Source organism: Vombatus ursinus, unplaced genomic scaffold (assembly GCF_900497805.2).
Source record: "Vombatus ursinus unplaced genomic scaffold, bare-nosed wombat genome assembly UNPS02014773.1, whole genome shotgun sequence".
NCBI classification, from domain to species: domain Eukaryota; kingdom Metazoa; phylum Chordata; class Mammalia; order Diprotodontia; family Vombatidae; genus Vombatus; species Vombatus ursinus.
Genome location: NW_020954551.1, coordinates 44,221,693 through 44,237,794, shown reverse-complemented (window position 1 = coordinate 44,237,794; position 16,102 = coordinate 44,221,693). Strand labels below are relative to the sequence as shown.

Below are 16,102 nucleotides of genomic sequence, written 5' to 3'. Positions count from 1 at the left end.
TGAATCACTGGCCCCATATATGGCCTTTGTGTTTGTTTGGCCTTGGCTATCCCTGTCCCCTCCTTCCCCCCACTCCAGCTCCTGGCCCATTCTTTTCTGGATAGATTGCACCCCCAGGGTTGCTGCTGCCCCTACCTCTCCCACTTGTTTTTTTGTTGATAGGAAATCCTTTCATTGTTATGTCCTTAAATCAGAAATAGTCATGGCCTCAGGAAGCAAGCTCACCTACTGCCACATGCCAGACAGTTAAGGGCAGTTGAGGGTCTGGGAGAAGTTCACCAAATAGAATCACAGATGTGAGGCTAGGGGAAGCCCTCTGTATTCTTCCATTCCACAGAAGAGATCACGGACTCTATTTTTGGCTCAGATTCACCAGCGAATAAAGATACTGAGCGAAAACCTCCTGGTCCCACTCGCTTCGTCCTCTCACAGAAATGGGTGCAGAGCAGCAAGCTTATCTCCACCAGCCATTACCAACTATGTAATGAAGCGTCTTGTAAGCAACGTTAGATTTCTCTGACGAAGGCTTCCAGTCATCAGCCCAAAGTTGCAGTGATTAATGTTCCATTATTAAAAGATAAACCTTAAGTTTGGAGAAAGAGAGAAATCTTTTTAATTTGGAAATTATCTTTGAATGAGCTAATGGAAGGAGGTCATTTGAACTGATGTTTTAGCTTCTGTCCTCTTGGGATCCCACTGAGGTTCACACAGTTGTCTCCCCCTTCCTGTTGGTGTTAGCAGATAGTCATGAAAAGAGGGAAGACAAGAGATAGGAAGAAAGGGTGGATTTATTTTTAAATGAGGAAATCTGCAGCCTTTTCCAGCACTTAGTATTTCAGGCACTCATTATATGTCTAGCGCCATGCTACTCAAGTAAAGATAACTGTACATGCCCCTACAAAATTCATACACACACACACACACACACACACACATACACATACACACACATCCCAGATAATCCCCATTTTACAGATGAGATAACTGAAGCTGAGAGAGTTTAAGTGACTTGCCTAGAGACACACAACTAGTGTGTGTCTGAGGCAGGATTTGAACTCAGCTCTTCCTCACTCCAACCCTATCCACTATGCCACTGTACTGCCACTCGAGATAGAAAGACAAAAATGAAACACTTTTTGCCCTCGAGGAGCTTACATTCAATGGGAGGAGACAACACATATATAAATGTAAGGTGTATTTTTTGAGGGGAGGATAACACTGTTTGTTTGTTTGTTTGTTTTTTAAAACACAAATTACAATACAGATGTGAGCTATTCCTGTGGTCTGGGTGAGGTGCGGCTGGAGCTCCCAAGGGGGCTGATTAAATGTGTTCGTGTCCCTTTGTTCCAGCTGTGTGGTGGATGAGATGGACTTCTCGGCCATGGAACTGGATGAAGCGCTCAGGAAATTTCAGGCTCACATTCGAGTCCAGGGAGAAGCCCAGAAAGTGGAACGACTCATAGAAGCATTCAGGTTTGGGGGCTCAGGTTTCCTTGGTCCCAAGCTTGGAGACGAGTGGATTAAACCAGGCTCATCCCTTTCAGTTTGGACGTGCCAGGTTTTAGTTTCTGAAGCTTTCTTACCTCTGGTAAATCAGAGTTCATTAACCAGCCCATTGCAGTCCACCTTGACTACTCTCATTTTTAAAAAAATCTAATCCCAAATGTCTTCCACTTCTTTATCCATTCTCCTTCTTCACCCACACCCTATACATTCTGTTACTTTTCTTTATATTAGGTGCTTTATAATTGCTGAGTGATCTCTTAACAAGCATTTATTCAGTGTCAGATAGAGAAGGTAGGAGATGGGAAAAGAGGATAATGATGTGGAAGAATTATGGGACTGGGTAAAAAGTGTTATACCAGGTATTAGAGCAGATAAAAAGTTTAGACAAAACACAATCCTTGCCGTCACAGAGCTTACAGTCTCCTAGAGGGGTGACACAAACACAGATAACTATAGTACTGAGTTACAAAACAGAATACTATGTACGAGATCTGAGAAGGAAGGTTGTTACCCACTGGTGGGATGGGGAGTCAGGAAAGGCAGCACCACCTTGTATCGTACAGGGAAATCCACATCTTGGGCACCGTCCTTTTACGTCTAATTCTTCCAAACCATCCTTTCTTTTTGGAGCTGAAATTTGAGATTTTTAGAACTCTGCATATGATAGCGTGGGATTAGAGCACTGTGAGGGAGATTGCATGATATCCTGGAAAAGAATATTGACCTGGGATTCAACTCAATCAATCAGTCGACATTGATTAAGCACCTGTTATGTGCCACACTGCTCTAAACACGTAAAGGTCAGAAAGCCTTGGCTCCTCTTCGACTTTGGGTGAATTATTTATATTTAACCTTGCCAGGTTTCATTCTTCCTATCTATCAAATGGAGGGGAGAGAAGGAGAGTAGATTAGAAGATATTTAAAGTCCCTTCTGGGATTAACTTCTGTGACTTTGTGATTCTGTGGTGCCTTGGCCCACCAAAATGTAAGTGGTTCCTTTCTTAATTACATAAGCTTGGTCGCACTTTGGCTGATTGTTTTCAATATGTGTGCCCGAGGGACTGGCTCCCCACCTGGAATTACAAATGGGACCTTTTACTATTAGGTGAATTTTATGCAGAATCCGTCCATGTTTTTCTGGGGGATCTCAGGTGAGTCCTACAAGGACTCGAGGAGAACATTGACTGTGCAGATAGCTCCCGGCCATAGAGCTCTGGCCCCATTGGGTCTCAGTAGTGCTGGTTCCTACTGTCCCACCCTGCTCTGACCTGCTCTTTCTTCCCGTAGCCAGCGGTACTGCATCTGTAACCCTGGGGTGGTGAGGCAGTTCCGGAACCCAGACACCATCTTCATCCTGGCCTTCGCCATCATCCTGCTCAATACAGACATGTACAGCCCCAACGTGAAGCCTGAGCGCAAGATGAAGCTGGAGGATTTTGTGAAGAACTTGAGGGGTGAGCAGCTCTGCTGGGGCTTGAGGAAGCAGCCCATCATTATTAGACATTCCCAAAAGTACCAACACCTCAGCCAGGGGGAGCGCTGAGGGCTGCAGGCAACTCCCATCCTGGTTTTGGGGACCTTCATCAGGCTCCTAGTTTCCATGCCCTTCTTCTTTCTGGCCTTCTTTGGAAATTCAATCCAATTCAATTAGCATTTGTTAGATACCTACTATGTGCATGGCACAGCACAAGGCAGGGGTGATACAAGGACAAAAAATTGGGGATACAAGGACAAAAAATCAGGGAGTAGCTTCCCTCAAGGGAGAAGGTAGGGTCCCAGTCAAAGAAAAGTTTGCTGCAAAAATTTTTGATGGGGGAAAGGGAATAAGGATTTATGCAATGTCTACTGTGTGCCAGGCACTCTGCCAAGCACTTTACAAATATTATCTCATTTGATCCTCATGGTATCCCTGTAGGATAGGTACTGTTATTATCCCCTTTTTACAGTTGAGGAAGCTGAGGCAAACAAAGATTAAGTGATTTGCCCAAGGTTACACAGCTAGTAAGTTTCTGCAGTTAGATTTGAACTCAGAGCTTCCCAACCTTAGACCTAGCTCTCCATTCACTTCAACACCAGCTGCTTGATGCATACTTTTGTCATTTTCAAGAATATCTAAAACTAGCCTAACATTGTTACCAGAGAGAATTCCTGCTGCTACTATAATGATGATTATGATGATAACAATAACATTCAAATAGCACTTATCACATGCCAGGTACTGTGCTAAGTGCTTTACGAACATTATCTCATTTGATCCCCTCACAACAACCCTGGGAGGTAGATGCTATTATTACCCCCATTTTACAGATGAGGAAACTGAGGCAAACAGAGGCGAAGTGACTTGCCCAGAGTCACACAGCTAGGGTATATCTGGGCTCATATTTGAACTCGAGTCTTCATTACTCCAGGCCCAAGGGCTCTGGACACTATGGCGCCACCTAGCCGACGGATACATAGTTTTGTTACTTTCAAGAACATTTAATAACTAGAACTGACCTAACACTGTTCCAAGAGGTAATCCCTACAGCCTGTACTTTAATTAGTAAAAACTGGTGGACAAAAAAAAATTTAATTAACCTGTAGACTGTATAAAAACTCAGTCCTGCTAAGGCTCTTGCAGAGACTTTGTCTTCTAGTTGGGTAACCCTTCTCCTGCAATCCTGCTTACATTGTTGCTCAGTATATGTAATAATTAAGAGACAGCTTTCATATAGTGCTTTCAGTTTTGCAAAACACTTTACACGTGATAACTCATTTAGTAGATAGATATAGACATAGTACTTTCATACAAAGAAAGGTAAACATCAAGCCTGTGTCCAAAGCATCAAAATTTTTGAAATTTGTGAAATCAGAATTAATGAGATTAGTTAACATTAGTTTTTTAAAGATGATTTTCTCCTGTATTGTGCTTCAAATTAGTCTTTTTATCTAGTTACACCTGGGAGTATTGAAAGAGATTTCATGAAAAGTGCTTACTTTTCAATAAGAAAGTCAAAAATATTGGTGTATCTTTCAGTCCATCCTAGTCTCCCTTGTGGTGGGTATACCTATAAGAGGACAGGTTCTTGGAGCAAAGGTAGGTCCAGGGAAAGGCATGAAAGCCTTTTCTTAGACCAAGAACTACCTTCATGAGGCCCCTCATTTATCATAACTGAGAATTGAACTGACAGTGAGTTTCCCTATGGACTAGATCTAACTAGAAGCAGACAAGTAGCCACTTGGGGAAGGATGGGATGGTTCCAAACCAAGCTGAAGGGTTGGGGTAAGGGGTCTGCTTGCTGCCCACAACATCCAGGATTATTTTTCTTCTCTAGCAGGGTAGCCATAAATTAGTGCCTTAAGAAAGAGCCCCAGACTGGGAAATGGGAGACCTGCCTTGCTAGTGACTCATCGTGTGCTCTTTAAGAAAGAGAGCTGACCTCTGTAGACCTCTGGCCTTTATTTGTACAAAGAGGGAATTAGTCTAAATTATATGACTGAGCCATTAGAGAGGAAGTTTCCAGTGCCCTAGGGTCCAGCAAAGAAGAAAGCAGTGTCTGGTTCTAGAAGTCTGGGGCCAGAACTTCTAGAGGGAAATAAATCTCTGCCCAGACAGGCTGGTGGAAAGAGTCCGGCTTCTCTAAAGTTGAGGAAGTCCTTACCTCGTGAAACTGGGCTACCTTATCATCAGTAGCAATGACCACCGCAACATCCGTTATCCCATTTTCCCATCACTAACTGCCTGAGGAATATACCCGCCCCCATGCAGCCCCAAAGAATCGAGACAATGAGTGATATTTGCACAATTGACTGAGACTGTTGTAAGAATCGAAGGAGCTAACCGGCCAGCTAATCAACAAATATTTATCAAATGCCTGCTGTGTGTGAGGCACTGGGAATGCACAGACAATGTAGAACAATCTGTCCTCAGAGAACTTGCATTCTGTTGGGAGAAAAAATTACATTAATACACATACACAAGACAAGTACAAGGTAAATTTTGTTGTTGTTGGGTAGGAGAAGGCACTAGCAGACTTTAAAGCACAAATTTAAAGCACATCATAAGACTTAGAGATGGAAGAAACCAATCCTTCAACCTCCCTCCCATTTTATGGATGAGGAAACTGAGGCCCCAGGGGGAGGGGGTACATGACTTATCCAAAGTCACATCGTACTTGTGTAACATTTCTTGCATAAGGCCCCTCATCTCCTCAGATATTCCTGCCACTCTGGTGCAGGCCCTCATCACCTAAAACCTGGACCGTTGCAGTAGCTTTCTGATTGGTCTCCCTGACTCGTCCCTCCCTGCTTCAGTCCATCCTCCATTCTTTTATCAAAGTGATTTTCCTAAGTGCAAGTCTGACCATGTGACCCCCTGTTTTAAAAATAGTGGCTCCTGATGACCCCCAAGATAAAATTTAAAATCCTCTGTTTGGCCATGAATACATTTTTATATCACAACCTTCCCCTCAAAACATATCTCAAAGCCTTCCCTCTAATTACCCTATTTTATTCCCAAATTTAAAAAAATGTTCCTGATTATTTGTAACCTTTTTCTATTAGAGTTTGATATTTTAGACTTTTAGTAACTATTCCAAAGTAATGGTTGGGAAAGAGCCTCGTATGGTCTTATGTACTGACTTAGGTGCCTTTTTCTTCCATGTGTCTTCTTCCAGGGACGTTACTAAGGTTTGTGCCTGGTACCTTAATTCTAGTGGTATGAACACTGGGTTTGGGATCAGAGGACCAGGATTTGATCTCCAGCTCTGCTGCTTACTAGCTATGCAACCTTGGGCACTTCAGTTCCATGGGCCTCATTGTCTTCATCTGTAAAATGGGAGTGAGGGTTGCACTAGGTGACCTCCATGCTGCCTTGTAGTGCTAAATCTTCTCTTGTATACCCTTCTGCTCTGATGTTTGACTGAGAAAAAGCGAGATAGCAGGGTGTCACCCATTTGTTGTGAAGAAATTCCCTTTGGATGGATCAAGAAACTAAAAGCTCAAAGAAATAGCTGGGTAAATGGATGGCAAAGGCATTTATTGAACATTTACGATGTTCCAGGTACTCTTGGGGATACGAGTATAAGAAAGTTAAACAATCTTTTCCTTCAAAGAGTTTACATTCTAATGAAGGAAGACAGTAAGTAAAGGGGAGGGAGAAATAAGGAGGGGTATGATGTAGAGGCCCATTTCTAGGCACGATAAGGCAAAAGCCTACCTTGTTGTCATGGGCAGCTTTCCAGGCGCCATCGTGAACCTTGTCACTGGTACAGCCAGGACTTTCCTAGTTGCCTGAACAATACCATCCCTGCCACACAAAATGAAATTTTGTATGAAGTGGGGAGAGATCGATCTAGCAACCTGGAATTTGAAGATGATGATAGATTTTTATTTCCTCCAGTGGCTTTCTCCAATGTTTATGTCATGGGGAAGGCTGCTATTTGAAACTCACAGATTAGGCTAGGTTTTACACTTGTTACATGGTAATCGCTTAATAAATGTTTTATCAGCGATCTATCTAGTCATTCCAAGAGCAAAAATATTGTAAAGGAGCTGAAAGTAAGGAAAAATACCCATGCAAGTTCTTGCGTTTCCCTTGTCTTATGGTATTTATAGTGACTCAAAAAAATCACCTACTCCTAAGTCAAGAGACCACAGACAGTGCTATTTCTTGTTCCCAGAGATAAAATCACACGGGGCTTTACGTTTCCACAACTTCATCTCCAGAAAACAAGCCCAGAATTATTTCAAGTGATAGAACAACCCTGGAGGCAGGAGGCTGGACACGATGATTTCTTAAGGCCTTATTAAGCAATTTTTAAAAACCTGAATCTTGGGAAACTATTTCTGGAAAGGGCCCAAATGCTCCTTTGTTTCCCCAGAAGTGTTTATGTTTGTTCAGTGTATTTTATGCGGCTTTATTGGCTGGGTAAATGCTGCAGATCTGCTGAAATTCACGGTGCCAAGCCAGTGGGATGGAAGAGAGGTTTGGAGTGAGAGAAATGTGAGAGCACCAAGTGCGGCGTCTCTGTTGGCTAAGTGTAAACCAGGAAGGGCACAGCGGAGCAAAGGGGCGGGGGGTTGGTGTCAGGAATCACCGGAGGAAGGAGGACTTTGGTGGGAGGAGGGTCTGTCATCCAGGACGGCTCTGAACTTCTCAGAGAACTTCTGGCCTCCTCTGCCTCCCTCTCCCCTGCCTGAGCAAGCGACCCTTTGCTGTGCATCTGTGTAGCCAGCCCATGGTTGCTGTAAGTTAGGCTGCCACTGGAAATTAGGGAACTTTAGAATCAGCTTTTATTAAGTGCCTGCTGTGTGCCGTGCTCTGTGACAGGTGCTGAGAAGACAAAGAGAACAGTAAAGCAGTCCCTGCCCTAAATAAGGTTCCCCTGCCCTAAGTAAGGTTCCCCTCCCCTACTCTAGATGGGGAAGAAAACATGCATGTGTCTAAATATGTGTATATTCACGAATATCTATCTACATATACAAAATTAGTATACATATATGTATATATACACACACAAATATATGTCTATGTACATGCAATACAGGATAATTTGGGGGAGGGGGCAATAGCAGGTGGGAAGGGATCAGGAAAGTCCTCATGGAGAAAGTGAGACTTGAGATAAGCCTTGAAGTACCCTAGGATTCTAAAAATCAAAGGTGAGGAGGGTATGCTTACCAGGCATGGGAGCCAGTCAATGCCAAATCAGAGAAATGGGAAGTGAGATGCCCTTTATGAGAAAGAGAAGGCCAGTCTGGCTATACTGTAGTGTTCATGGAGGAGAGTAAAGCGTACTAATACTAGAATGTAAGTTGGGGGCAGCTAGGTGGCACAGTGGATAGAGCAACGGCCCTGAAGTCAGGAGGACCTGAGTTCAAATCCAGTCTCAGACCAAACACTTGACACTTACTAGCTGTGTGACCCTAGGCAAGTCACTTAACCCTAATTGCCTCACCAAAAATAAAATAAAATAAAATAAAAAAAGATCAAGAGGTAATAGGGAACCACTGGCATTTGAGTAGGGGGTGACATGGGAAGATCTACTCTTCAGGAAAATCACTCTGGCAGCTGTGTGGTGGATGGATTCAAGTGGGGAGAGACTTAAGGCAGGGAGGTCAGTTAGGAAGCTGCTGCAATTGTCCAGATGAGCAGTAACAAGAACCCGAGCTAGGGTGTTGGCTGGTGTGAGTGGAGAGAAGGGAACGGATGCAAGAGATGTCTGTGGCTACAAAATGGCGATGCTGGAAAGCGTCTTAGAGATTGTCTCGTTTAACAGTGCCCCCATTCTACAGAGGAGAAGACTGAAGAAAAGTCAAGCGACTTGCTCAAGGTCCCGTGGCTGATAAGTGGCAGGGCCAGAATTATAACCCAGATCTAGAACTATAGCTCTCAGCTCTGATTTCTTTCCTTCTGATGCCACCCTTCCTAAGATTTAATCACTTTTTTTTTTTTGCTTTCTGGGGAGGTAATCGGGGTTAAGTGACTTGCCCAGGGTCACACGGCTAGTAAGTATCCAGTATCTGAGGCCGGATTTGAACTCAGGTCCTCCTGACTCCAAGGCCAGAGCTCTATCCACTGTGCTACCTAGCTGCCCCTGACTTCATCACTTTTAACTGTTTTAAGCCTTTAAAAAAATGTTTTCAATCAACAAAAATCTACTTTTTCCCCCTCCTGTCTTCTCCTTAACCATTGAGAAAAAAAAAATGAAACAAAACCCGTTACAAATATATATAGTCAAGCAAAACAAATTTCTGCGTTGGACATGTCTTTAAAAAGGGCTCTATCTGTACTCTGAGTCCATCCCTTCTCTGTCAAAGTCAGTAGCATGTTTCATTCTGAGTTCTCTGAAATTGTGGCTACCGTTTTTACTTTTAATTAAAACACCACATCCCCTCCATTTGGTATGATTCATGCTACTGAGTGGTCCTAAGGTGGTCATTAACTCGCCCCATCACCCAACACGAGCAAGTCAAACAAAGGTCATGGTCCCCTCTTAGAGATGAGGCTTCCTCCTGATGGGCACCTGGGACTTAATGGGAAAAGGAAAGTCTTCTGGAAGAGAGATGAAGCAGAACAGATGTAACTATAGTCTACTTTAACCACACACTCAGGTTAAATGATTTGGTTCAGGATGGCTGTCCTGACCTTGTTCTGGTTCAGTAGTTGTAGAAAACATACAGATTTGGTTCTTGTTTGAAATGCTTCACTGGGTGTTTCTCTGAAGGAACAAGGTCCAGCAAAACTGTGTTTGGAATTGGTGTAAGATTGAGTGAGGTGATGGAGTCTGTGCTGAGCACAGTGATGCAGCCAAATTCAGAGGGCCTCAATCAGGTTCAACTTGTGAGCCCTGCTGTACCAAGCACCGCTGTCTGTCCTTGCAGGTGTGGATGATGGAGAGGACATCCCGAGGGAGATGCTGATTGGCATTTATGAACGGATCCGCAAGCGGGAATTGAAAACCAACGAGGACCATGTCTCCCAGGTCCAAAAGGTTGAGAAGCTCATTGTGGGAAAGAAGCCGGTAAGTGGCTCGTGGGCTGCTCCCTGCCCGGGTACCAGTCAGGCTAGATGATAAGGGCAGGAGAGTTGAGTTGGAGCAAAACATATATGCAAGGGAAGTTATCCGCTTTTCAGGAGGGCTCTCATTTCCCAAGAGCGATTCCATCTCCAAGAACAAATTGGTTCCTGACCCAGGCAGTCCTAATATAGCACAGCCCCAGGAGAGGCGAGGTTATGAATATTAAATGCTGTAATGTGAGATGTTGGGATTTTTTTTCAATTTTTCCTCCTCATTTTCAAATAAGTATTTATAAGATTCCATTCATCATGCATGCAAATGCATCCTGTCTCTGTTTTAGTGCTAAGTTTAGGGTGAAATGTCTGCATTTTAAGCAGCTTTGATGGCCAGCTCCCCTGAGGGCAGAGGCATGCACTGGTAAAGTATCAGCTGCAGGTGGGAGGTTACAAGGGTACCTCCTGGCAAGCAGAGGGGATTCGGGCGGGCTCTGCTGAGGCCTTAAGGACAGTAGGTGCCAATTGCGTGGCAGTCTGTATCGATTCTTGAAGTAGCTCTGAAGTCTCCCTTCTGAAGGGGAAAGACGGCTTTGGAAAGTTGGCCAAGTCCCACGCTTGGCAATTTCTACGACCATCCTTTCTCCTAAACTGACTCTTCTTGAGATTGACTGGTAGTCTCACTTTTCCAACAGAGCCCAATCCACGTAAAATTCTGCCTTCACTGAGGAATTGTGTTTTGTTTTGGTTTTTTTCCTCCCCTCCCTAAGCATGACACCCCATTCTGAGTCCCTCCTGCAGTGATCTATCTTGACTGTGACTCAGAGCTGAGTAGGATGTGTATAGGTTCACTCTGGGAAGGAGGAAGCCAATAACACGTCATTTCGGTTTCCTTAGCTGACAAATCATTTCACTTTGGCTGTTGTTGAAAGCAGAGAAGCACCACCGTGGGGGTAATGCAGGAGAAAGCACTGTACTGGAGATGGCAATTCTAGTCTCTGCTGGAATCTTGTATCTGACCACTAACTCGCTGACAAATTATTTTACCTAGGATCCTTAGCTTCTTCATCTGTGAAATGAGGGGGGTTGATGGTATCCTCCAATGATGGTTTTTGTGATTCTTTGACCATCAGGCATGTTCTTATGGTGAGGCCCAGAGAAACTTAACAGAAAATACCATCTGGGGGGGAAAAAACCCCAACAGCAGCAAATTCCTCCCTTCGCCCAAACACATAGTGGAACTTGAACAAGATCAATTTTCCTTCCTAATGTAATTTAAGGACTTAGCCAGTGGTTCAGCAACCATTCACAAGTCCCCTGGACCGGTGGTGTCAAACTCAAATAGAAATGGATCCCTGCCTCTTCATAGTAACTTAGAAAAAACACAAACCACAAATTAAACGTTATCTATATTATGCTGAATTTTTATTTACTTTGTTAAACATTTCTGGTTTGGGGCAGCATTTTGGAGTTTTATGGGAGAGTTTGATACCCTTGCCCTAGATCCGTTACCTGCTAGGGACATCTGATAATATCTATGGAACACTTCATGACGTTCTACGTTGATTATTACAGGTTTATTCAAACGATGTCCAACTGTTCTGTCATGATTCCAAGTAGTAAAAAAAACTACCCTTGCCTGTGGTTTGAGAACCTAGAAAACTTTATGCACTGAAAGGGCTGATGGGACAGCACAGTCTCCATTTGAAATAATTTCTCTGCCCTCACCTTGACTTTACTTTTAATTAGCCGTGCTGCTAAGAGTACTCTTAACCCTTTCTGAAAATCACAAGGATGTTGAGTGATAAAATCAAGGGTTATTAGAGCTAGAAGGGCTCTTAGAGGTCACCAGATTTAAATCCCTCATTCTACAGATGGGAAGACCGAGGCCCAGAAAGATTAAGGGTCTTGCCCGAGTTCATACTGGTGGTAGATCTGAGATTCAAAGTTGGTTCCTCTGACTCCAGATTCACCACACTTTTCCCCTTAATTTTTCTGCTTCACATCTAACCCCTTCATTTATTTCATAAGTGAGATTACTTCAGAGAAATTAAGAGATTTGCCCAATAAACTACGGCAATAGGACATAACCTAAGATCCTTGACATTAGGACTTGGGGCCATAAGATTATATCTCAGAAACCATCTAGTTCAGCTCTTCCATTTTACGGATAATGAAACTGAAGCCAAAGGAGGCTAAGTGGTTTGTCCAAAGTCACACAGGTAGTAAGCAGGATTTGAACACAGCACCCTTTGGCTTCAAAGTCAGTCCTCTTTCCCTTGTGTCCTGCTGTTTTCCTTAATAAAGTACCATATGCACATGTGGCATTTAGGGCCTATAGCTACATTGAGACTGATATAAAGGTGTGATTAAGAACTCATTTATATATCGAATTAAGTTTGTAAGACACATTCCTTATGCTATTCCAGGAAAACATAGCATAGCATTTTGAAGTTGGAAGGAAGGTTAGTTCTCATCGAAAGAAACCCCATCATTTTTATAAATGGGGAAACTGAGACTCATGAAGGGGAAGTGACTTTTCCCAAGGTCACTCATTGGATCAAGTAGAATCCTTAATTATTTTAACAAGACTAGATTGAAATAGAACTAAGTAATTGCTGTGATGTATCTTTTGGGAGTTTAACACATCTGTATTTTCTCCTATAGATTGGATCTCTGCATCATGGACTTGGCTGTGTAGGTATCTCTCTTCTTATTGATTCATGACTATACTCCACACAAGATAGAATAATCATGTCATTTGCCCATTTGCTTATTTACTTTAGCACTTTCTTCTGGAATATGGGCTTATCCCAAATGTTGGCAGCTTCAGTTATTTTTCTCACCAAAAATGAATTTTCTTAATTTTCCTAGCCTAAGACTTCTGTGGATTCTTTACAAAATCACATGAGTTGTGCTGGCCCAACAGAGATTTCTTGAGTTGGGGAGTCCCTTTTTTATCCAATTTCAGTACACAGTCTGGTGCAGTGACTGAGAGAAACCTGCCCTGGTCAGCTGAGACTACCACCCAGATAGGCATCACTTTAAATGGTGCTTAATTTTGGCTGTCCAGGCTGAAGAATGGGGGCTGGGAAATAAATATCCCTGCAAACAGCGTATAGAAATTGTTTGTCTTCAGAGGCTACAGTTAAGTTGGTCTTTTTTCTTGTAAAAATTCTCTGACTTTTCTCCTTACTGTTTCGCTATGCCTTGCTCTCCTGGTGGAGAGAGTAGAATTATCAATAGAGTTTCATACCTCCTTGTTCTTATTCTTGAGCTTTCTCTGGTTTGGGAATGAGGGGTTGTCAAGGATGTCCTCTTTATGCAATGGAAGACTGATCATATGGCAGTATTTTGTGAACCAAAAAGCACCATATAAATATCAGCTACTATTATTTCACACCCTAACTTAAGCACCTAGTAACACTCAAAGGGGATGATAGCTTTTCTAGCCTGTGGTTGGTTAGGTCAGAACTTAGCATATAGTGCATGCAGATATTTGGGGCCATTCACTCACTGTTTTGTCACACATTGCAACCCCCATCCTGCCGTCTTGGACATGCATACGTGCCTTTGGTCACATGGGAAGAGAGCCCAAATGGGTGACCACACAGCCCCACATGGGATGACTCCCTGCAACCTTTCCCCCCTCCTAGAGGCATAAAGTTAAAAAGGACATTTGATTAGGAGTCAGGAGACCTGGGTACTAGTCTTGTTTTTCTAATGTTCTAACTTTTTCATCATATAACCTTGGGCAAGCTGCCAGACCTTGAAGAGCCTTAGATTCCTCGCTTGGAAAATGTAGATGTTAGTCACAGAATCTGTTCATTGGAACGAACCTCAGGGGTAGCCCACTGCAGCTCCTACCTACAGCATGAAACCCATCTCCAGTGTCCCTGACCAGTTGTCATCCAACCCTCCTTAAACACATCTAGGGATAGGAAAGTCACTGTCTTCCAAAGTACTCCATTCTATTTCTGAATCACCTCCATCCTTAGAACGTTCTTCTTAACTTAGTAAATCAATATGAATCAAAAGCTGCCTCCTTGTCCCTTTTGACTCTTGGTACTAGTTCAGTCTTCTGGCACTGAGCAGAATAACACAAGCTGCTCCTGTACATAGCCATCCTTCAGATATTCCAAGATAGCTGCCACGCCTCCCATAAGCACTGTTTCCTCTATGCTAGATATCCCTGGGTCTTCCAGATGCCCACAAGATATGGTTTTGAGTCTCCTCACCATCCTCTTCACCTTTTTCTGAACATACTCTAGCTCTTCAATGATTTTCCTAAAATGGGGGGACCCAGAATTGAACACAATACTCTAGATACTAGAGCATCTAGATGTTCGACTACAGTAGAGTACGATGGAACTTCCTGCGTTCTAGACAATTCTGCTAAAGTAGCCAAAGGTCACATGAATTTCTTTGATTACTGTGCCTTCCTCGGGACTTAATGAAAATTAAATTGGAAATATTTTGGAAAGTTTTGAAATTTAAAAACTATGAAGTGCTGTGCAAAATCAGAGTTTGTCCTATGGGCTGTAGGTCACTGACATTAATATGATGTACAAAAGATCAGACATCATACTAGCAACTTTTTAGGGAATGGAATTTGTAAGGATTGACCCTATAGATCCTTAAAATCAAAGAATGTTAGGATTTGAAGGGAGTTTGAGGTCATCTGCCCCAACTCAGAAGCACTTATGGGTACTATAGCCCCTCTGCCATGTCCCTGACGAGAAAGGCGTCCAGCCTCTGCCTGGATCCCTTCAGTGATGCTCAAGCCATATGACAAGCTGCCCAGTTTGTGGACAGTCCTCAAAGTTACAAGGTTCTTTCATATGCTGAGCTGAAGTCTAGCTGATTGTAGCTTCCACATGTCAACCCTCGTTTCTTCCTCTTAAACACCACAAACTCAGTCTGCTCTGTCTTCCACATCGTATTCTTCTGGGTGTTTGAAGAAGGCAACCTTGATGTTTCTCCAGGCTGAGCATTCCCAATTCTTTCAGCTCTTTTTCATATGAAGTAATTTCCAAATCGATCATCATCGTCCATTGCCATATTGCAAGGTGGCTGAATAATGAAGGGATGGACTGGAACCAGTGCAGAGTGACCATAGTAACATCACAAAGCAGGGCAGGAGTGGATAATGCCAGCAGCCACCATAAAAGATGGAAGCATGAGGGACAGGGGACAAATCAGACAGATTACCAGCTCTTCCAGCCAGTCTGTAAAAGTTAGCATGGCGTAGTACATGGCGAGATGGACTTGGAGTCCGGAAATGCCAGGTTCAAATCCAGCCTCAGACACTTACTAGTGTGTAACCCTGGGCAAGTCATTTAACTTCCCTTGGCCCCAGTATCCTCATCTGTAAAATGGGGATAATAACAGCACTTACTACACAAAGTTGTTCTGAATACTGGGGGGAAAGAGGAAGGGACTAAGCATTTACCAGGTACCTGCTGTGTGCCAGGCGCTGGATTAAGCACTTTACAAGTAGCTGTTATTATCCCCATTTTGCAATTGAGAAAACTGAGGCAGGCAGAGGTGAAATGACTTGCCCAGGGTCACCCAGCTAGTAAATGTCCAAGGTCATATTTGAACTCAGGTCTTCCTGACTCTAGGCCTAGCACCACTGCGCCATCTAGCTGCCTCAAATGAGATAACATGCAAAGCACTTTAACAATCCTTAAGATTCTGTGAATAATTTATTTGTATACATATATACACATACATATATTTATACAAAATATATCATGTGTATAATAACATCGTGTATATATTAACATATATGCATGGTATATTCATATATAAATATTAGATATTATTTTATTTCTATTGATATCTTCTGTTTTTGTATATCCTTCTTAGAATATATCCTTAATAATTGCTCTTTGTAATCTTTAAGGTGCTTTAAATAACATGTTACTATGTCATATATTAACATATAAGTGTTAGATATGATTTTGTTTTTATGGCTATCTTTCATCTTTAACCTCTTTACATTTTAGTATATATCCTTACCCCAACTCCTTCCCAGCAAACTCATCTTTATAAGAAAAAAGAAAAAAGGGAAGGGAAAAGCAGGTCAGCAAAACTAATCAA

The 16,102-nt window shown here is 42.8% G+C and overlaps 1 protein-coding gene across 3 annotated transcripts in view; it reads left to right on the top strand.

Annotated features, from left to right (window-relative positions):
* LOC114044308 (IQ motif and SEC7 domain-containing protein 1) overlaps window positions 1–16,102 on the top strand; it is a 103,189-nt gene that overhangs the window by 66,231 nt on the left and 20,856 nt on the right. For all 3 annotated transcript variants that reach the window (XM_027863700.1, XM_027863701.1, XM_027863702.1), the window contains exons 5-8: window positions 1,351–1,473; window positions 2,794–2,960; window positions 9,868–10,007; window positions 12,665–12,694. In XM_027863700.1, coding sequence (XP_027719501.1) covers window positions 1,351–1,473; window positions 2,794–2,960; window positions 9,868–10,007; window positions 12,665–12,694 — 460 coding nt within the window. The remainder of the gene's footprint in view (window positions 1–1,350; window positions 1,474–2,793; window positions 2,961–9,867; window positions 10,008–12,664; window positions 12,695–16,102) is intronic.